Source organism: Coregonus clupeaformis, chromosome 30, assembly GCF_020615455.1.
Source record: "Coregonus clupeaformis isolate EN_2021a chromosome 30, ASM2061545v1, whole genome shotgun sequence".
In the NCBI taxonomy this organism is placed as follows: Eukaryota; Metazoa; Chordata; class Actinopteri; order Salmoniformes; family Salmonidae; genus Coregonus; species Coregonus clupeaformis.
The window spans coordinates 47,510,129-47,530,366 of record NC_059221.1 but is presented as its reverse complement, the minus strand read 5'-3'; the positions used below and the strand labels follow the sequence as shown (position 1 = coordinate 47,530,366).

The following is a 20,238-nucleotide window of genomic DNA, read 5'->3' as shown; positions in this document are numbered from 1 at the left end:
TGGGCAAAAACACAAAAATAAAGGCTTTAAACTGTATAGCTGATCAGTGCACCAACATACCAGATCATTTTAATTCTTAAAAACAAAAAACGAATTATGAATAAGATATTTGGCTACAGAAGTGCAATTTTTTCCCGATCTCTACAGCTTCCGTTCCAAAAACAAAACCTGTGAAATGACATCAACACATATTGGAGGAGTTACTGGCTAGCTACAGTGGCTAGCTTAGCTAACAAACTAGCTACGTCGGTCGCAGAGCACCTGACCAGAATGACACATCGATGAACCACCAAAGGCACACCCCATTTCTGTTTGAAAATTGAGAAAGAGGAGGAGATGGACTGTTTTTCGTGCTCAATGTCGACCGTTAAAGCTAATTTCCTGCAATTCTACACATTTTGCCATTGCTTATGACTTGTTCATATGCTATCTGGGGGGCTATAACACAACACAATGTGGATTAAGTCAAGGGGTATGAATCATTTCTGAAGGCACTGTAGGTTAGAGATAAGGGATATCAAGATATATCTTATATTATACTGTAGTGGAATTGTGTTTCTGTACAGGCATAGAATAGACGTTCTGCTGTGTGGCTGGCAGGGATGTAGCTCAGTTGGTAGAGCATGGCGTTTGCAATGCCAGGGTTGTGGGTTCGATTCCCACGGGGGGCCAGTATGAAAAAATAAAAAATAAAATAATAATAAAAAATATACAAAAAATTAATAAAAAATGTATGTATGCACTCACTAACTGTAAGTCGCTCTGGATAAGAGCGTCTGCTAAATGACTAAAATGTAATGTAAATGTATTCCCAGGCGGTGTTCCTGCGGACGTTCCCTGCGGTGTACGGGGAGCTGCTGAAGATCTTCACGGTGAGGGAGGTAGCAGGCTTCGTTAGGGAGACGCTGGGCAGCCTGCCCGCCACCGCTCACGCTGAGTGCCCCCTGGAAGCTGTCAAGCTTCATTGCATTGCCAAGACCGTGGAGAGCCAGCTGTACACCAACCCAGGTAGGAACACACGCACACACACAAACACACACACAAGCAAACATTTGGGGGTTATGTACGCACAGAAACAAACACACATACAGTGAGGGAAAAAAGTATTTGATCTGCTGATTTTGTACATTTGCCCACTGACAAAGACATGATCAGTCTATAATTTTAATGGTAGGTTTATTTGAACAGTGAGAGACAGAATAACAACAACAAAATCCAGAAAAACGCATGTCGAAAATGTTATAAATTGAATTGCATTTTAATGAGGGAAATAAGTATTTGACCCCTCTGCAAAACATGACTTAGTACTTGGTGGTAAAACCCTTGTTGGCAATCACAGAGGTCAGACGTTTCTTGTAGTTGGCCACCAGGTTTGCATACATCTCAGGAGGGATTTTGTCCCACTCCACTTTTCAGATCTTCTCCAAGTCATTAAGGTTCTAAGGCTGACGTTTGGCAACTCGAACCTTCAGCTCCCTCCACAGATTTTCTATGGGATTAAGGTCTGGAGACTGGCTAGGCCACTCACTGTTCAAATAAACCTACCATTAAAATTATAGACTGATAATTTCTTTGTCAGTGGGCAAACTTACAAAATCAGCAGGGGATCAAATACTTTTTTCCCTCACTGTATCGCACACACATGATTATACACAATTGCTAGTAATTACATACCTACACAGGCGCACTTGCCAGTTAATTGTAGTTAATGATAATTATATACTCACACAAATAGTCGTGGTAACATTTTATTAGCTGCTTCCTCAGAGGGCGGGCTGGGGGTAAAATCACACCCAGGAGAGGAAGGAAAATAGAAAAACAGGTGTTTGAGCAGAACATACATGCTAGTATTTTCGTGTCTGTGTGTGAGTGTGTGTGTGTGTTTTCATGTTCATGTGTGTGTACTTGTGTGTATTCCAGAGTCGAGGTGTATCCTGCTCCCGGTGGTGTTGCGTCTGTTGCAGGCCCACATGCAGGAGCAGAGAGACCTGGTGATGTGTGCCCGTATCCTCACCAGCATGCTCTCTCTCATCAGGAAGGATGACTCTGTCACCTCCGTGAGTACAGCTACAGTTGAGCACCATGGGTAGTGTAGTGCTTTAGGCTGCCACCTCACAGTTAATCATGGACAGACTACAGATTGTGCAAGATTTGAGGTTCTGGGTTAATCGAGATTACCTCACAGTTAATAGCTCAAAAGGCATTGCTCAAAATGTTTATTGTTCCCTTGATATTTGATAACAACAATGTGTATTGTGATCTCAATACAGCTTTGTTTGTTTGCGTGACATGACAAAATAAACTAGCAAAACCTGCCAGACTGACAATAGACTCAAATAAATGTGGTTCATTGATCAAGTAATGAAGTAAACAGATAGGTGCCAGAACAAATAAACAATCCAATCCAATTGGAATCCATTAATGAAACATAACAGTGTAGATGTGGCAGTTTGTCCCTGTGAGCGTGTTAGTGTCATCCTGACCTTGACATGGTTCTGGCCTGTTTGTAAGCAGCTACTCTCTCTCTCTCTCTCTCTCTCTCACACACACACACACACACACACACACACACACACACACACACACACACACACACACACACACACACACACACACACACACACACACACACACACACATACACACACACACACGCACACACACATGGCTCTGACAGACTGGGCTGTGAACATGGCTAAGATGAAGTGGCAGCAGGAGCAGCCAGTCTGACACTCTCTCTCATTATCACTTTGTCTGTCCAACATGGGGCTCTCTTCTCAGAATGGAGTGGGGAAATGGACTCTCTCTTCCTTGGCCTTAGTTTCCCTCTGCTGTTGCTCTGTTGCTGTGGCTCATGGAGCCACCAAGGAGCAGGCTGGCAATGTGGATCACACACACACACACTTAATCTCTCTAATGTGTGTCCGATTGTTTAAGACTGGTTTGGCTAGTATTGGCTAGTGGTCTATCTTTTTGTGTCACCTGTGTTTGCATACTTCAGACATGATCATGTACCTGTGTACCATATGTACCTGTGTGAAACTTAATGTGAACTTGTGTGTGTCCCTAGGAGCCAGTGGTTTCTGAGGAGGTGGATCTGATAGTGGACAGTCTGCTGGTTGTCCTGATGAGGACCATCCTTGAGATCACTAACAGACCACAACCAGCCGGGACCAATATGAGACTGCAGTTCCAGGACATCACGGTCAGTGTGTGTGTGTTCTGTGTGTGGGTGCATGTGTGTGTGTGCGTATCTAACTGCTAGTCATTCTAAATGTAGGTTTTAAGGTCAATGATTGAAACTGCATTTGTGGTTAAAAAGAGCTGTACTTCTGCCCTGCTCTTAACCACAGCCGAGTTTAGAGAATGTCATTCTCTTACATTTCCATTTGACATTTTGCCAAATGTCAAAACAACCTAAAAAAGTAGAAAATACAGTGAGGGAAAAAAGTATTTGATCCCCTGCTGATTTTGTAAGTTTGCCCACTGACAAAGACATGATCAGTTGTGCCCGAGCCGGGTGAGTTACTTCCAATGAAGGAGAAGGAAAACACACCCCACAAAACAAGACGAGAATATCCAAAAGCCAAAAAAACAAAAAGAGCAAACACGCCAACGAGAGCAAAACACACACCTACCAAGCAAAAAGAACTTTAAGCACGGTAATACACAAAAGGCACCGGGGAGGAAAAGCAATCATCACACAGAAACATAGATCGGTGGCAGCTAGTACTCCGGGGGCGCGATCCCGACGCCTGCTTCGTACCAGGAGGGGAGCAGCCTCGGCAGAATCCGTGACAGTACCCCCTTGACGCGCGGCTCCAGCCGTGCGCCGACCCCGGCCTCGGGGGCCGGCCAGGAGGGCCGCGACCCGCGCGTGGGATGCCCACGGTGGAAATCGTCAGGAGGGATGGATCGAGGATGTCCCTCCTGGGCACCCAGCACCGTTCCTCCGGGACCGTACCCCTCCCACTCCCACGAGATACTGGAGACCACTCATCCGGCGCCTCCGGAGTCCAAGATGGTCCGGACTCTGTACGCGGGGCCCCCTCGATGTCCAAAGGGGGCGGAGGGGTCTCTCCTATCTCATTATCCTGGAGTGGACCAGCTACCACCCGGCCTGAGAAGAGACACATGGAGCGATGGGTTAATATTTTTGTACTCTATAGGCAGTTGTAACCTGTAACACACCTCGTTCAACCTTCTCCAGGACTTTAAAGGGCCCCACAAACCGCCGACCCAGCTTCCGGCAGGGCAGGCGGAGGGGGCAGGTTTCGAGTCGAGAGCCAGACTCGATCCCCGGTGCGTACACCGGCCCCTCACTGCGGTGGCGATCGGCGCTCGCCTTTTGTTGACGGATGGCACGCTGCAGATGGACATGGGCAGCGTCCCACGTCTCCTCCGGCGCCGAATCCACTCGTCCACCGCAGGGGCCTCGGTCTGGCTCTCGTGCCACGGTGCCAGGACCGGCTGATACCCTAAAATACACTGGAAAGGTGTTAATCCGGTGGAGGAGTGGCGGAGAGAGTTCTGGGCCATCTCTGCCCAGGGGATATACCTCGACCACTCCTCCGGCCGGTCCCGGCAATAGGACCTCAAAAACCTACCCACATCCTGGTTCACCCGTTCAACCTGCCCATTGCTCTCTGGGTGGTACCCCGAGGTAAGGCTAACCGAGACCCCAGGCGTTCCATGAAAGCCCCCCAGACTCTGGAGGTGAACTGGGGACCTCGGTCGGACACAATATCCTCGGGGACCCCATAGTGCCGGAACACGTGGGTAAAGAGGGGCCTCGGCGGTCTGTAGGGCAGTAGGGAGACCCGGCAGTGGGAGGAGACGACAGGCTCTTAGAAAACCGATCCACAACGGCCAAAATGGTGGTATTACCCTGGGAAGGGGGTAGATCGGTCACAAAATCTACCGAGAGGTGGGACCATGGTCGTTGTGGAACGGGCAGAGGATGTAACTTACCTCTGGGCAAATGTCTGGGTGCCTTACACTGGGCACATACCGAGCAGGAGGAGACATAAACCCTCACATCCCCTGGCTAGCGTTGGCCACCAGTATTTTACGCTAAGGCAGTGCACCGTCCGACCAATACCAGGATGTCCAGAGGAGGGTGATGTATGAGCCCAAGAAATAAGCCGATCACGAACCTCGAGCGGAGCGTCGTCCGCCCCACAGGACACTCGGGGGAGTAGGGTCGGTGACGCAGCGCCCGCTCGATTTCCGTGTCGACCTCCCATACTACCGGAGCCACCAGACAAGACTCCGGCAGTATGGAAATAGGCTCAATGGACCTCTCCTCTGTGTCATACTGCCGGGACAGGGCGTCTGCCTTACCGTTCTGGGACCCAGGGATGTATGTGATCTTAAAAACAAACCGGGTCAGGAACATGTTCCACCTAGCCTGACGAGGGTTCAATCTCCCTAGCTGCCCGGATGTACTCCAGGTTACGGTGATCAGTCAGAATGAGGAAAGGGTGTTGAGCCCCCTCAAGCCAATGCCTCCACACCTTTAGGGCCTGGACTACAGCTAACAGCTCCCTGTCCCCAACGTCATAATTGCGCTCCGCCGAGCTGAGCTTCTTAGAGTAGAATGCACAGGGGCGGAGCTTGGGTGGCGTGCCGAGACCGTTGTGACAGGACTGCCCCAATACCGGTCTCGGACGCGTCCACCTCTACTTGGAAAGGCAAAGAGAGGATCCGGATGCGCCAGCACCGGGGCCGAGGCGAACAGGTTCTTCAGCTTGACAAATGCCCTGTCCGCCTCAGCTGACCACTGCAAGCGCACCGGACCCCCCTTTGCTAGGGACGTAATGGGAACTGCAACCTGTCCAAAGCCCCGGATAAACCTCCCGGTAGTAATTAGCAAAACCCAAGAACCGCTGCACCTCTTTTACGGTGGTTGGAGTTTGCCAATTACGCACAGCCCGATACCCGATCTACCTCTATCTCCACGCCAGACGCGGACAACCGATAACCCAAAAGGAGACGGACTCCTGGAAGAACAGGCATTTCTCTGCCTTGACATACAAGTCATGCTCCAACAGTCGTCTCAATACTCCGGCGCACCTGGGCTACATGCTCGGCTCGTGTAGAAGAGTACACCAGGATGTCGTCGATGTAAACTACTACACCCTGCCCATGCATGTCCCGGAAAATCTCGTCAACAAAGTATTGGAAGACTGAAGGAGCATTCATTAACCCGTATGGCATGACGAGATACTCGTAATGACCCGAGGTGGTACTAAATGCTGTCTTCCATTCATCCCCCCTTAATGCGCACCAGATTTGCGCGCTCCTGAGATCTAACTTTGTGAAGAATCGCCTCCGGCGTATGATTCCGTCATCGCCGCAATCAGTGGCAGTGGGTAGCTGTATTTAACTGTAATCTGATTGAGACTACGATAATCAATACACGGGCGCAATCCCCGTCCTTCTTCTTCACAAAGAAGAAACTCGAGGAGACTGGGGAAGTAGAGGGCCGTATGTATCCCTGTGCCAAGGACTCGGCTATGTATGTCTCCATAGCCGCTGTCTCCTCTTGAGACAGGGGATACACATGACTCCTGGGAAGAGCTGCTCCAGTCTGGATATTTATCGCACAGTCCCCCTGTCTATGAGGAGGTAGCCTTGCTGCCCTCGATTTACTAAAGACCAGTGCTAAATCCTCATACTCGGGGGGAATGCGCAGTGCGGGCACTTGGTTCGGACTCTCTACCGAGGTCGCCCCTATGGAAACACCTAGACATCTCCCTACACACTGGGCAGACCACTCCATAAGAGCCCTCTGTTGCCACGCTATGGTAGGATCGTGGGTACTTAACCAGGGAAGCCCCAACACCACTGGGTACGCAGGAGAGTCAATCAGATAGAACTGAATGATCTCCTCATGACCCCCCTGCGTAGTCATAGTCAGCGGTGCTGTGACATCCCCTGATCAGACCCGACCCCAACGGCCGGCTGTCTAATGCATGGACAGGGAATGGAACTTCTACCGGCCGAAGGGGAATTCCTAACCTAGCACAAAATTTTACGATCAATAAAGTTCCCAGCTGCGCCTGAATCTACTAGCGCCTTATGCTGGGAATGAGGTGCCACCTGTGGAAAACGCACAGGAATACTCATGTGACCAACAGAGAGCTCTGGGTAAGTGGGGCGCCTACTCACCTGAAATGACTCCCCAGTGCGTGACCTGTTGTCCCCTCTCTCAGAAGACCCTCCCCAGCACCTGGCCGTGGTGTGTCCTCCACGCCACAGTTGGTGCAGGGGTTGGCCCTCCTCGGGTTCTCCCTCCTCCTCTCTCTAGCGCCAGCACCCCCGAGCTCCATAGGAATAGGCTCGGAGGTGCTGGAGGATGGAATGGACGACCCCCACTCGGGGACGTCCGCGGGTAGCCAGCAGGGTGTCTAGACTGATGGAGATGTCCACCAGCTGGTCGAGACGACAGGTTGGTGTCCCTGCAGGCCATCTCACGACGAACGTCCTCTCGTAGGCTACACCGATAGTGGTCAATGAGGGCCCTCTCATTCCATCCCGCATCCGCTGCTAGTGTCCGGAACTCCAGTGCGAACTCCTGTGCGCTCCTCTTCCCCCTGTCGGAGGTGGAATAGACGCTCTCCCGCCGCTTTCCCCTCAGGTGGATGATCGAAGACAGTCCTGAAGCGGCGGGAAAACTCCGCGTAGGTGATGGTGGCGGCGTCTATTCCCCTCCATTCGGCGTTGGCCCACTCCAACGCCTTCCCCGAGAGACAGGAGATGAGGGCGGAGACGCTCTCGTATCCCGAGGGCGCCGGGTGTATAGTGGCAAGGTAAAGTTCTACCTGTAGGAGAAAGCCCTGACACCCGGCTGCAGAACCGTCATATGCCCTCGGGAGCGAGAGCCGAATGCCACTGGGTTCCGGTGCTGAGAGAGGAGGACTGGCCGTTGGTGCTGGGATGGTGTGAGAAGGCGTGGGCACCTCCCCGATTCATCAACCGGGCGCAGACGGTTGGACACCTCGTCCATGGCGACCCCGAGTTGCCGGATCATGGCGTCCTGGTAATTAATCCGGTCCTCCAGGGATTGGGTATCGCCGCTGTTCCTGCTGACTCCATGGAGATGGTGTGTTGTTCTGTCATGCGGTGAGGTGTATGTGTGGTGGAAGTCAGGCGCAGGACACCGAGGCTCAGTCCAACAGAGTTTACTCAAAATTTCCAAAAGGAAACGGAAAACAAACGACCTCAAACAACAAGAGGCGAGCATTTACGCAAAATGCGTAAAACACAAAAAATGCAAACAAGAAGCAAAACACGCAGCACAACGACAGGCGAACAACAACACACAATCCTACCAAGCAAAAAGACGGAACTTATAGGACAGGTGATGAATACACAATAGGACACAGGTGTGACAGACAGACAAAAGCAATCACACACAGAAACATAGATCGGTGGCAGCTAGTACTCCGGGGACGGCGACCGCCGACGCCTGCTCGTACCAGGAGGGGGAGCAGCCTCGGCAGAATCCGTGACAATCAGTCTATAATTTTAATGGTAGGTTTATTTGAACAGTGAGAGACAGAATAACAACAACAAAAAATTAGAAAGACATATGTCAAAAATGTTATAAATTGATTTGCATTATAATGAGGGAAATAAGTATTTGACCCCTCTGCAAAACATGACTTAGTACTTGGTGGCAAAACCCTTGTTGGCAATCACAGAGGTCAGACGTTTCTTGTAGTTGGCCACCAGGTTTGCACACATCTCAGGAGGGATTTTGTCCCACTCCTCTTTGCAGATCTTCTCCATGTCATTAAGGTTTCGAGCCTGACGTTTGGCAACTCAAACCTTCAGCTCCCTCTACAGATTTTCTATGGGATTAAGGTCTGGAGACTGGCTAGGCTACTCCAGGACCTTAATGTGCCTCTTCTTTAGCCACTCCTTTGTTGCCTTGGCCGTGTGTTTTGGGTCATTGTCATGCTGGAATACCCATCCACGACCCATTTTCAATGCCCTGGCTGAGGGAAGGAGGTTCTCACACAAGATTGATGGCCCCGTCCATCGTCCCTTTGATGCGGTGAAGTTGTCCTGTCCCCTTAGCAGAAAAACACCCCCAAAGCATAATGTTTCCACCTCCATGTTTGACGGTGGGGATGGTGTTCTTGGGGTCATAGGCAGCATTCCTCCTCCTCCAAACACGGCGAGTTGATGCCAAAGAGCTCGATTTTGGTCTCATCTGACCACAACACTTTCACCCAGTTCTCCTCTGAATCATTCAGATGTTCATTGGCAAACTTCAGACGGGCCTGTATATGTGCTTTCTTGAGCAGGGGGACCTTGCGGGCGCTTTAGGATTTCAGTCCTTCACGGCGTAGTGCGTTACCAATTGTTTTCTTGGTGACTATGGTCCCAGCTGCCTTGAGATCATTGACAAGATCCTCCCGTGTAGTTCTGGGCTGATTCCTCACCGTTCTCATGATCATTGCAACTCCACGAGGTGAGATCTTGCATGGAGCCCCAGGCCGTGGGACATTGACAGTTCTTTTGTGTTTCTTCCATTTGCGAATAATCGCACCAACTGTTGTCACCTTCTCACCAAGCTGCTTGGCGATGGTCTTGTAGCCCATTCCAGCCTTGTGTAGGTCTACAATCTTGTCCCTGACATCCTTGGAGAGCTCTTTGGTCTTGGCCATGGTGGAGAGTTTGGAATCTGATTGATTGATTGCTTCTGTGGACAGGTGTCTTTTATACAGGTAACAAGCTGAGATTAGGAGCACTCCCTTTAAGAGTGTGCTCCTAATCTCAGCTCGTTACCTGTATAAAAGACACCTGGGAGCCAGAAATCTTTCTGATTGAGAGGGGGTCAAATACTTATTTCCCTCATTAAAATTCAAATCAATTTATAAAAAATTTTACATGCGTTTTTCTGGATTTTTTTGTTGTTATTCTGTCTCTCACTGTTCAAATAAACCTACCATTAAATTTATTGACTGATCATTTATTTGTCAGTGGGAAAACGTACAAAATCAGCAGGGGATCAAAAACTTTTTTCCCTCACTGTATATATTTTTTTATTTCTCTCCCAGCCTGTTCTGACTGTAGTGTTTACATGACTTCCATGGAGATACATAGTCTTTCAACTCTCTCACTGTTAGAGCTTGTATATGTGGCCAATATCTCAGATGTTAAAAGCTGTTTCTCTTGTTTCTCTCTATCGCTCTCTCTCTCTCTCTCTCTCTCTCTCTCTCTCTCTCTTCTGTCTACAGGGGGAGTTTGTGGCGTGCCTGCTGGCTCTCCTCAGACAGATGAGTGATAAACATTACCAGCAGCTCCTGCAGGCCTTCACCAGCAAAGACGACCTGAGGGTAAGGCTACACACAGACACAATCACATACACCACTCAGCAGAATCTGACTGATGACTCAGCTCATGCCAGGGGTTGAGGAAGAGGTGAGATGGAGTGATAGGAATGTGGGCAGGAAGAAATGGGGTCACTAAGTTCACAGGAATAGGAATTAATACCATAAATGCACACTATGGATATCATAAATGCACTCCCACTCTGAATACATTACTTTAGATTCATAGCTTGGTGATGTGCTGAATGGCAATTGCTGTTTTTTCAGGACTTCCTCTTGCAGATTTTCACCGTTTTCCGCATTCTGATTCGGCCAGAGATGTTCCCGAAAGATTGGACTGTCATGCGGTTGGTCACCAACAAGTAAGATAACTTTTCCCCCTTGCAGTAGCTAACATATTTGATTCAGAATGGTGTCCCTCCATAGTTACTCCTCATTAGCTGACACCTTTTTTATCAACTTAATCTTATTATGCACTTTCTCTTTCTTTCTCTCTACCCTCCCTCTTTCTCAGTGTCATCATAACAACAGTCCTGTACCTTTCTGATGCTCTGAGGAAAAATTTCCTAAATGAGAAGTTTGACTACAAGGTAAGAGCTGCTTATATCCACTTTGTCTTTCTTTGTTAAAAAACAACATAGAATGAATGGGGTTATATGTGTTATTGACATGCTATAATGTGGTTCTATGTGTTATTGACTTGCTATAATGTGGTTTTATGTATCTTCCTTAGGTGTGGGACTCGTACTTCTATCTGTCTGTCATCTTCATCAACCAGCCCTGTCTTCAACTGGAGTCCTTCTCTCCATCTAAGAGGAAGAGAGTACTGGAGAAGTAAGTGTCTCTACATACACACTCACTAACTTTCTTCACATTTCACATCCTTGGTTCGGCGCTGTTCTGACCTCGCGCTGTGTTTTATCTCGTTGTACAGGTATGGAGACATGAGGGTGATGATGGGTTGTGAGATCTTCAGCATGTGGCAGAACTTAGGTACGATACAGTCACATTCTCATTCTATTTCTGTGTCACTTTATTGGATTCTTGCTAGTCACTCAGAGGAATGTAGTTGATCTCTCTCTCTCTCCTGCGCTCTCCATCTCTCTCTCCCTCACTCTCTCTCCAGGTGAACACAAGTTGAACTTCATCCCGGCGATGATAGGTCCGTTCCTGGAGGTGACCCTGGTTCCCCAGCCAGACCTGAGGAACGTCATGATCCCCATCTTCCATGACATGATGGACTGGGAGCAGAGGAGGAGCGGAAACTTCAAACAGGTAATGTACAGAGCCGTCCATATGCAGTTCATATAGCTCTGGTACTGGACTGACTGGGACCAGCACTAGCACCTCCTGGTGGCACTCTATGGGTACTGCAGTTCCACCAGACCAGACCAACTGTGCCCAATGGTGGCATCCATGTATTGATATAGACTGATTACATAAACAATCTCTTCTCTCGTCAGGTGGAGGCAAAGCTGATAGACAAACTGGACAGTCTGATGTCAGAAGGCAAAGGAGACGAGACGTACAGAGAGCTCTTCAACAGCATGTGAGTCAGAGGGAACACGCATACAGTCTCCCACACTGTAAACGTCATTATCAGAATCAGTTTGTCTGTATGTTGTATTGGTAAGAGGACTCGTGAAGGGATGGAGGAATGTATGTGGGGAGGGAAGGATGTAACAAGGTAAGTGTTTTGAATAATCCAGACAAGCACCTCCTCTCATATCCATACTCCTTCACGCCTCCTCTCTGAGATCTCCTTGTCCGTGTGCTCAGGTTGGTCCCTTCACCTTGCATGCTTTGTGCTGTAGCGCTTGTGTGTGTGTGTGTGTATGAGTGTTGTTTTTTGTTGGTCTGTGCAGTGTTCGTGCAATTCTCTCCCTATCTCACTGCAAGCCCATATATCATAGTCCCACTTTTTGTCAGACATCAATTGGGCCATTTATGAATGTTCCACGAGCTGTCTTTGAGATGTATAAGCTTTATGAGCTTTATATGAGCGTTATAACTAGTTTATGAGCTCTGTAACTAGTTTATAAACACGTTTCTACACTGGTTAGACTTCAGCATAGGGCAACATTAATTTGCTTTAGAGGAATCAGTCACATACAGTACCAGTCAAAAGTTTGGACACACCTACTCATTCCAGGGTTTTTCTTTATTTTGACTATTTTCTACATTGTAGAATAATTGTGAAGACATCAAAACTATGAAATAACACATATGGAATCATGTAGTAACCAAAAAGTTAATTTGTGGAATTTCTTTCCTTCTTCGTTTGAGCCAATCAGTTGTGTTGTGACAAGGTAGGGGGGGTATACAGAAGATAGCCCTATTTGGTAAAAGACCAAGTCCATATTATGGCAAGAACAGCTCAAATAAGCAAAGAGAAACGACGGTCCATCATTACTTTAAGACATGAAGGTCAGTCAATACGGAACATTTCAAGAACTTTGAACCTTTCTTCAAGTGCAGTCGCAAAAACCATCAAGCGCTATGATGAAACTGGCTCTCATGAGGACCGCCACAGGAATGGAAGACCCAGAGTTACCTCTGCTGCAGAGGATAAGTTCATTAGATTTACCAGCCTCAGAAATTGCAGCAGAGTTCAAGTAACAGACACATCTCAACATCAACTGTTCAAAGGGAACTGTGTAAATCAGGCCTTCATGGTCGAATTGCTGCAAAGAAACCACTACTAAAGGACACCAATAAGAAGAAGAGACCTGCTTGGGCCAAGAAACACGAGCAATTTTGTCCTTTGGTCTGGAGTCCAAATTGGAGATTTTTGGTTCCAATCGCCGTGTCTTTGTGAGACGTGGTGTGGGTGAACGGATGATCTCCGCATGTGTATTTCCCACCATAAAGCATGGAGGAGGAGGTGTTATGGTGTGGGGGTGCTTTGCTGGTGACACTGGCTGTGATTTATTTAGAATTTAAGGCACACTTAACCAGCATGGCTGCCACTGCATGATATGCCAACCCATCTGGTTTGGGCTTAGTGGGACTATCATTTGTATCAACAGGACAATGACCCAACACACCTCCAGGCTGTGTAAGGGCTATTTTACCATGAAGGAGAGTGATGGAGTGCTGCATCAGATGACCTGGCCTCCACAATCCCCCGACCTCAACCCAATTGAGATGGTTTGGGATGAGTCGGACCGCAGAGTGAAGGAAAAGCAGCCAACAAGTGCTCAGTATATGTGGGAACTCCTTTAAGACTGTTGGAAAAGCATTCCAGGTGAAGCTGGTCGAGAGAATGCCAGGAGTGTGCAAAGCTGTTATCAAGGCAAAGGGTGGCTATTTGAAGAATCTCAAATATAAAATATATTTTGATTTGTTTAATACTTTTTTGTTTACTACATGATTCCATATGTGTTATTTCATAGTTTTGATGTCTTCACTATTATTCTACAATGGTACTGTACACACACGTACAGTACAGCATCCATATAAGCATTTCACTGTAATGTCTGCACCTGTTGTATTCGGCGCATGTGACCAATAAAATTTGATTTGATTTGATTTGATGATGTGTCACTGCCTTGTCCACCATCAGTGTACAAAACATTAGGAACACCTTCCTAATATTGAGTTGCACCCCTCTTGCCCTCAGAACAGCCTCAATTTATCGGGGCATGGACTCTACAAGGTGTCGAAAGCGTTCCACAGGGATGCTGGCCAATGTTCCTTCTAAGCGGGCACGCTGCTCCCCAAGGGACTGCCACGCAGAAGAGAAATCAGCCTGCGTAGAGAAGCAGGAGATTGAACTTCACTCAACTTTCTAGAGTTTTCCCCGTTAGTTAACACTATCAACGGTTCCCTTTAATGTGGGAATTGTGATCGAATCAACGCAATATTAGCCACTTTCAATGCAACATACCGAAACAAAACGAACTATGCAAGACTTAGTATGCAGAACGAACTATGCAAGAGTAGGATTCTATTGCATTGACAGGCACAACTCAGGCCCGTATTTTACACAGACCGGTGCACCATAACCAATCAGAGCTGCAGTAGGCCTATATGCAAATATACTATATACTTTGAACTGAACTGTTTTAGAGCATGAGCGTTCGCAATTATTATGTGCTTGTTTTGAGATCAAAGCGAGAGCTGCATGTAGCCACGTGTACACATTTGTTCATATCCTTTGCTAGTTAGTGAGTTATTAGCCCAGTTATAGCTAATTTGTAGTCAGCAATAGGGGAGTGGTTGCTTCCTACAAGAGCACAAAACGTGTACATTTCTAGCCATCTTTGAAAAGCGAGTCAAGTAAAGAGCTGTTGTTTTTGTCTTAAAGGGGCAGTGTTGTATTTTGAGACAGGCTTGAATAAACTAAGTAGCCAATAGGCAGAGGGTAGCATCATTTGTCTGATTCTCTGTAATAATGGTATGGGAATAATAATGCATTTTATTTTGTAAAGTGGTTTCTTGCATCAAACAACACAACAACATGTTCAGTCACCTCCTTGTCTGAAGGACAAGTAAATAAAGGTTAATGTCAAGACCTGCATGTTTTTTTCAAAAGTCTCATGGAATGTAGGCCTACATTGAACACCGCACATTGGCTGCTACTCTAGGCTGAATGATAGAACCACTATTTAAATGTTTAAATGTTATGTGATGCATTTTCTCAATTGTTTTTTTATGGTACGCCACTCTGGTAGGGCTACATTATGATCAAATAGCCACAGTAGCCTACTTGGCCACTGTTAAAACAGTAACTTAAAGCGGGTACAGCCTCAGTGTTCACAGTAAATGCACGCTGGACGTTGCACAGAAATTTCACAAGGTTCAAGTTTGCGCTCAGCAGACCTGAAATTTGCTCAGTGCTGAAAAATATTAGAGGGAACATTGATGCTGGCCCACGTTGACGCCAATGCTTCCCACAGTTGTGTCAAGTTGGCTGGATGTCCTTTGGGTGGTGGACCATTCTTGATACACACAGGAAATTGTTGAGCGTGAAAAACCCAGCAGCGCTGCAGTTCTTGACACACTCAAACCAGTGCGCCTGGAACCTACTACCATGCCCCATTCAAAGGCACTTAAATATTTTGTCTTGCCCATTCACCCTCTGAATGGCACACATACACAATCCGTGTCTCAATTGTCTCAAGGCTTAAAAATCTTTATTTAAACTGTCTCCTCCCCTTCATCTACACTGATTGAAGTGGATTTAACAGGTGACAACAATAAGGGATCAAAGCTTTCACCTGGATTCACCTGGGCAGTCTATGTCAGTGTACATGTGGAACACTGTAAAGCTTAGTGCCATCACATTGCATTCCCTCCACCACAGTATTTTACATGTTTGTTCTGGATACAGTTTATTTCAATATATTGGTAAAGTCTTCCCTAATATGGGTCGCAGACACTTTTTAGCCTTTATAGCTGTACACAGTCTTTTTCCTTATCTACCCGACTACTCCGTTTCCTTATCTAACTGACTAACATCACTAACCCTGAGTTAACCTGTGTGAGTGTGTGCTGATATTATTAATCTATTAATATTAATTTGTTTTGCCATTGCTTTCCCGGAGTAGAATCCCTCTGTTTGGTCCGTACCCTAGGTAAGACACTCCAATACTCTACACACAGTGTGTTGTCCGTCTGTTAGGGATGTCCTTTACTGCTGGGAGACAGGACAACATGACTGACAACAGGTTTTTCTTTTTCTGTCTCTTTCTCTCTTTTTCTCTGCTTGCTCTCTCTCTCTCTCTCTCTCTCTCTCTCGTGCTCTCTTTCTTCTTCTATGTCTATTTCTCCCCCTCTCTCTCCTGCTCGCCTCTGTCACTCTCTCTCTCCCTTTCTCTCTCTCTCTCTCGCTATTCCAGTCTGTTGAAGAAGATTGAGAGGGAGACCTGGAGGGAGAGTGGCATCTCTCTCATCGCCACCGTCACACGTCTGATGGAGAGACTACTGGACTACAGGGACTGCATGAAGCTGGGGGAGGTGGATGGGAAGAAGATTGGCTGCACCGTCAGTCTGCTGGTCAGTGACAGTCTCTTTCCGTCTGTGGCCCTCGAATAGATTTAATCAGTGCTCTCCTCTCACCGTAGAAACCCCATTTATTTATTGCTAGCCTTTTGTCCCTTTGAACTATTGTGTTAAGAGAACAGGACCAAAGCTGTGTTTCTGTTCCATTCCTGATGATGTTAAAGTTGCTATGATGATCATGCTTTTTAGATCAGGGCTCCATGAGTTCATAGCCCCCTCATACATACAATTCTGTGTTGTCTTTGTTACCACGCCAACCTGGGGGATTTATTTTGCGCGTGGTGTCTTTCAGTCCTGCAGGTTTATCTTATATAACGGACCGAAGCACTAGAGCCTGAAAGCACCTGTTTATGTGGGCAGAATAGTTCATTACTATTCAGTGGCTGATAAACATTGGTGCACTTTGCTCTCTCTCTCAATCTCTCTCTGTCTCCCCCTCGTTGCCTCTCTAGAATTTCTACAAAACTGAGTTGAACAAGGAGGAGATGTACATCCGTTACATCCACAAGTTGTACGAACTTCACCTGAAAGCACAGAATTACACAGGTACACTGTTAAACATGGCCAGGAAATTAAGCCATGTATGTACACTTGTGTGTGTGTGTGTGTGTGTGTGTGTACTTTGTGTGTTTAAGTGTGTGGGCTGTGAGTGTGGCTGTTCGAGGCTCAAGGGTTTGGCATAACCATGACTGTGTGTGTGTTGTACAGAGGCCTCCTACACTCTTCTGTTGTATGACGAGCTGTTGGAGTGGTCCGAGAGGCCCCTCAGAGAGTTCCTCAACTACCCCATGCAGAGCGAGTGGCAGAGGAAGGAGTACCTCCATCTTACCATTGTACAGAACTTTGACAGGGGGAAGGTGGGATCTCTAGCCCTTTATTTCACTCTCTCTGTCTCTCTCTCTCTTCCATTCTTTATCTCTCGTTCTGTCTTTCATTCTCTCTCTCTCTTGTTCTCTCTTCCCCACTCTCTCTCTCCATTAACAATCATAATAAAAAGCCAATCTTATCTGAATGTTCTGCTCAGCATCTCCCATCACATTATTTCAAAATGTCCTCCCCCATTATTCTTTGCCCAATTGCCTTGTGAATTCACAACCAAAGCCATCTGCTAGCTGCCGCTGCCTTGGGAGTAAAACGCAGCAGGAAAGCTTTCATTTCGTTAGCATGATGGCTGGGTGCTGCACCTGCATTGTGATGGCAGGTCTGCCTTGGGAGTTGGCACAGTTACTGTTAGTACGCTACCGCCACCCAGTGGTCAAGACTCATACTGCAGTCAGTCTCTGCAGGCTATTTTACATACATGTTTTGTCAGCATCTCAATATTCTAAAGAGGCTTCCTTTCCTTTAATCCTTATTCTGCTAATGTGAACGAGATGAAAATGTGAAAACACATTACTATTGAGATGTAACCATTGTTAGTGTGATAATGTGTTTGTTTCCTCAGTGTTGGGAAAACGGGATCATTCTGTGCAGAGAGCTGGCGGACCAGTACGAGTCTTACTACGACTACAGGAACCTCAGCAAGATGAGGGTGAGTTACTTTATATCTCCACTCTGACTGATCCCTAACCAGTTCTCAGTTTAGTTTATTAGTAGAAAATGACATAACCTAATAGTGTTTTGTAACCTGGCATTTTCTGTTGACAGATGATGGAGGCATCGCTGTATGATAAGATCATGGACCAGCAGAGACTGGAGCCAGAGTTCTTCAGGGTCGGCTTCTATGGCAAGAAGTTCCCCTTCTTCCTAAGGGTACCTCTCTGTTTTACGACTGGTCATTTTGTTAAAGAAAGGACATTTTAGAGGCCGTAGAACTGCTCATATAGGGGTTTGCCATCCAATTTCCATCTGCACTTCTAAGCAAGTTGCCAATAATAATAATAATAATATGCCATTTAGCAGACGCTTTTATCCAAAGCGACTTACAGTCATGCGTGCATACATTTTTTGTGTATGGGTGGTCCCGGGGATCGAACCCACTACCTTGGCGTTACAAGCGCCATGCTCTACCAGCTGAGCTACAGAAGTATATTGTCAATCTGTTCCTTTCTTCAAAAGGACTTATGCATTCATAACCAACGTTACACAAAAGCAACCTCATATAAATTGTTAGTATGTGTTTATTAGATTGACAAATAAATCATAAATTATATTTTGAAGTTACAGTATTAGAAGATTTGACCTCTAGATACTGTAACTGTTGCAGATACTGTAACTGTCCACTAGATGTCATGTTAACCCCTGTGCTGTCTCTGTTCTGCCTTTGATGCGGTCTCTGCCTCGTCTGCAGAATAAGGAGTTTGTGTGCCGTGGCCATGACTACGAGAGGCTGGAGGCCTTCCAGCAGCGTATGCTGAATGAGTTCCCCCACGCCATCGCCATGCAGCACGTCAACCAGCCTGACCAGACCATCTACCAGGCCGAGGCTCAGTGTATCCTTTATTGACCTATTGACATAGACAACATACACTATACACTGCACAAACGTGTGCACAAATACGCGCACACACACACATACACACACGTTTGTTTTACTATCCTTGTGAGGACCAACCAATTGATTCCCATTCAAAATCCTATTTTCCCTAACCTTAAACCTAACCCTTTACACTCGTGAGAATTGGCCTATATGGATAGGGCTAAATTGAAACGTTTCTTACAGGACAAATATGAAAAACATATGTATAACTATGGTAGAAATTAAACCGGAACAGTTTGGAGATTATGGGAAAATTATTAGACTTAAGGTGAGGACACAACAGTTCACCTGACACAAGACTTAATCCAAACATTACACTGTTGATTTTATGTGCATTTTACATTTACTGTACTTTTCGTCACATTTGTTACGAAATCTGAAAATACTCTGGATACATTCAATAACATGATAAGAATATTCTTGGAAAATGTGGGGTAGGTGCAACATAAGACAGAACAATGACAAGGGTTTGAGTGAGAGGACTAACTGGTATCTCCAAGTGGCCACACACCTCTCCAGTGTGCACAGTTCCTAAGCAATTTCAATGCTAATTTATGACTCAAAGAAGAGTCTTCAACTATAAGGTGCTTTTTTTAGCTCTCCTAGCCGTGCCGTTGAGGAACTAGAGCAAGCACACTTGTAGTTGTTTTGATTGGAACACAGCCCTGCATCCCCGCCATCCATCCCTGGGCATCATTTGAAAGCTTGTTCTATTGCCAACATGACTAGCTTTTACAAGGCAATTCAGAGAAGCAGATCATAATTTTGGTGCGCATGGAATGGAGTCATGAGTGCATTCAGATGCAAGGTCGGCGGCAAATTTTCTTCACAATACAACAATCATAGGTTCATTATGTTCAGAACAACCCAGGGTATAACGCCATGACATCTTGTAACTGTGCATAATAATAATAATAATAATATGCCATTTAGCAGACGCTTTTATCCAAAGCGACTTACAGTCATGCGTGCATACATTTTTGTGTATGGGTGGTCCCGGGGATCGAACCCACTACCTTGGCGTTACAAGTGCCGTGCTCTACCAGCTGAGCTACAGAGGACCACATCAAACATAGTCGTCATAAACGTTGACACTGTATATTACATTCGTTTTATTATATGGACTCACGGGTATGACATTAAAGCGGTATTTTTTATAATCCTCAACATCTCATCTTTAAAAATTCATTGAGTCTTCATTTACAGGATTTCCCTCACTCAGACAACCAAAACATTTGCAAAAGTTGGCCAATTAGCGAGAGGGATGAGGGGCAACTTCTTGTCGCGTGCGGTGCTCAAGTTCAGAACAGCTGTCAGTCAAAACCCATACAGAGCTGTGAAGGACAGAGCCTGACATCTGACGTCATGTATAGCATTCTACTGTACGGCCACTGCGTTCCAATTTAG

At 46.6% G+C, this 20,238-nt stretch overlaps 1 protein-coding gene across 3 annotated transcripts in view; it reads left to right on the top strand.

Moving 5' to 3' along the window:
- Positions 1-20,238, top strand: part of LOC121546235 (dedicator of cytokinesis protein 4) — a 143,719-nt gene that overhangs the window by 92,780 nt on the left and 30,701 nt on the right. For 2 of the 3 annotated variants that reach the window (XM_041857335.2, XM_041857333.2), the window contains exons 23-39: positions 816-1,008; positions 1,921-2,057; positions 3,071-3,205; positions 10,254-10,352; positions 10,614-10,708; positions 10,861-10,936; positions 11,080-11,180; positions 11,281-11,339; positions 11,473-11,621; positions 11,810-11,895; positions 15,899-15,925; positions 16,190-16,346; positions 16,805-16,898; positions 17,061-17,209; positions 17,797-17,883; positions 18,000-18,104; positions 18,643-18,784. In XM_041857335.2, the coding sequence (XP_041713269.2) occupies positions 816-1,008; positions 1,921-2,057; positions 3,071-3,205; positions 10,254-10,352; positions 10,614-10,708; positions 10,861-10,936; positions 11,080-11,180; positions 11,281-11,339; positions 11,473-11,621; positions 11,810-11,895; positions 15,899-15,925; positions 16,190-16,346; positions 16,805-16,898; positions 17,061-17,209; positions 17,797-17,883; positions 18,000-18,104; positions 18,643-18,784 (1,891 nt within the window). The remainder of the gene's footprint in view (positions 1-815; positions 1,009-1,920; positions 2,058-3,070; positions 3,206-10,253; positions 10,353-10,613; positions 10,709-10,860; positions 10,937-11,079; positions 11,181-11,280; positions 11,340-11,472; positions 11,622-11,809; positions 11,896-15,898; positions 15,926-16,189; positions 16,347-16,804; positions 16,899-17,060; positions 17,210-17,796; positions 17,884-17,999; positions 18,105-18,642; positions 18,785-20,238) is intronic. The other variant, XM_041857334.2, reaches the window with a different exon arrangement.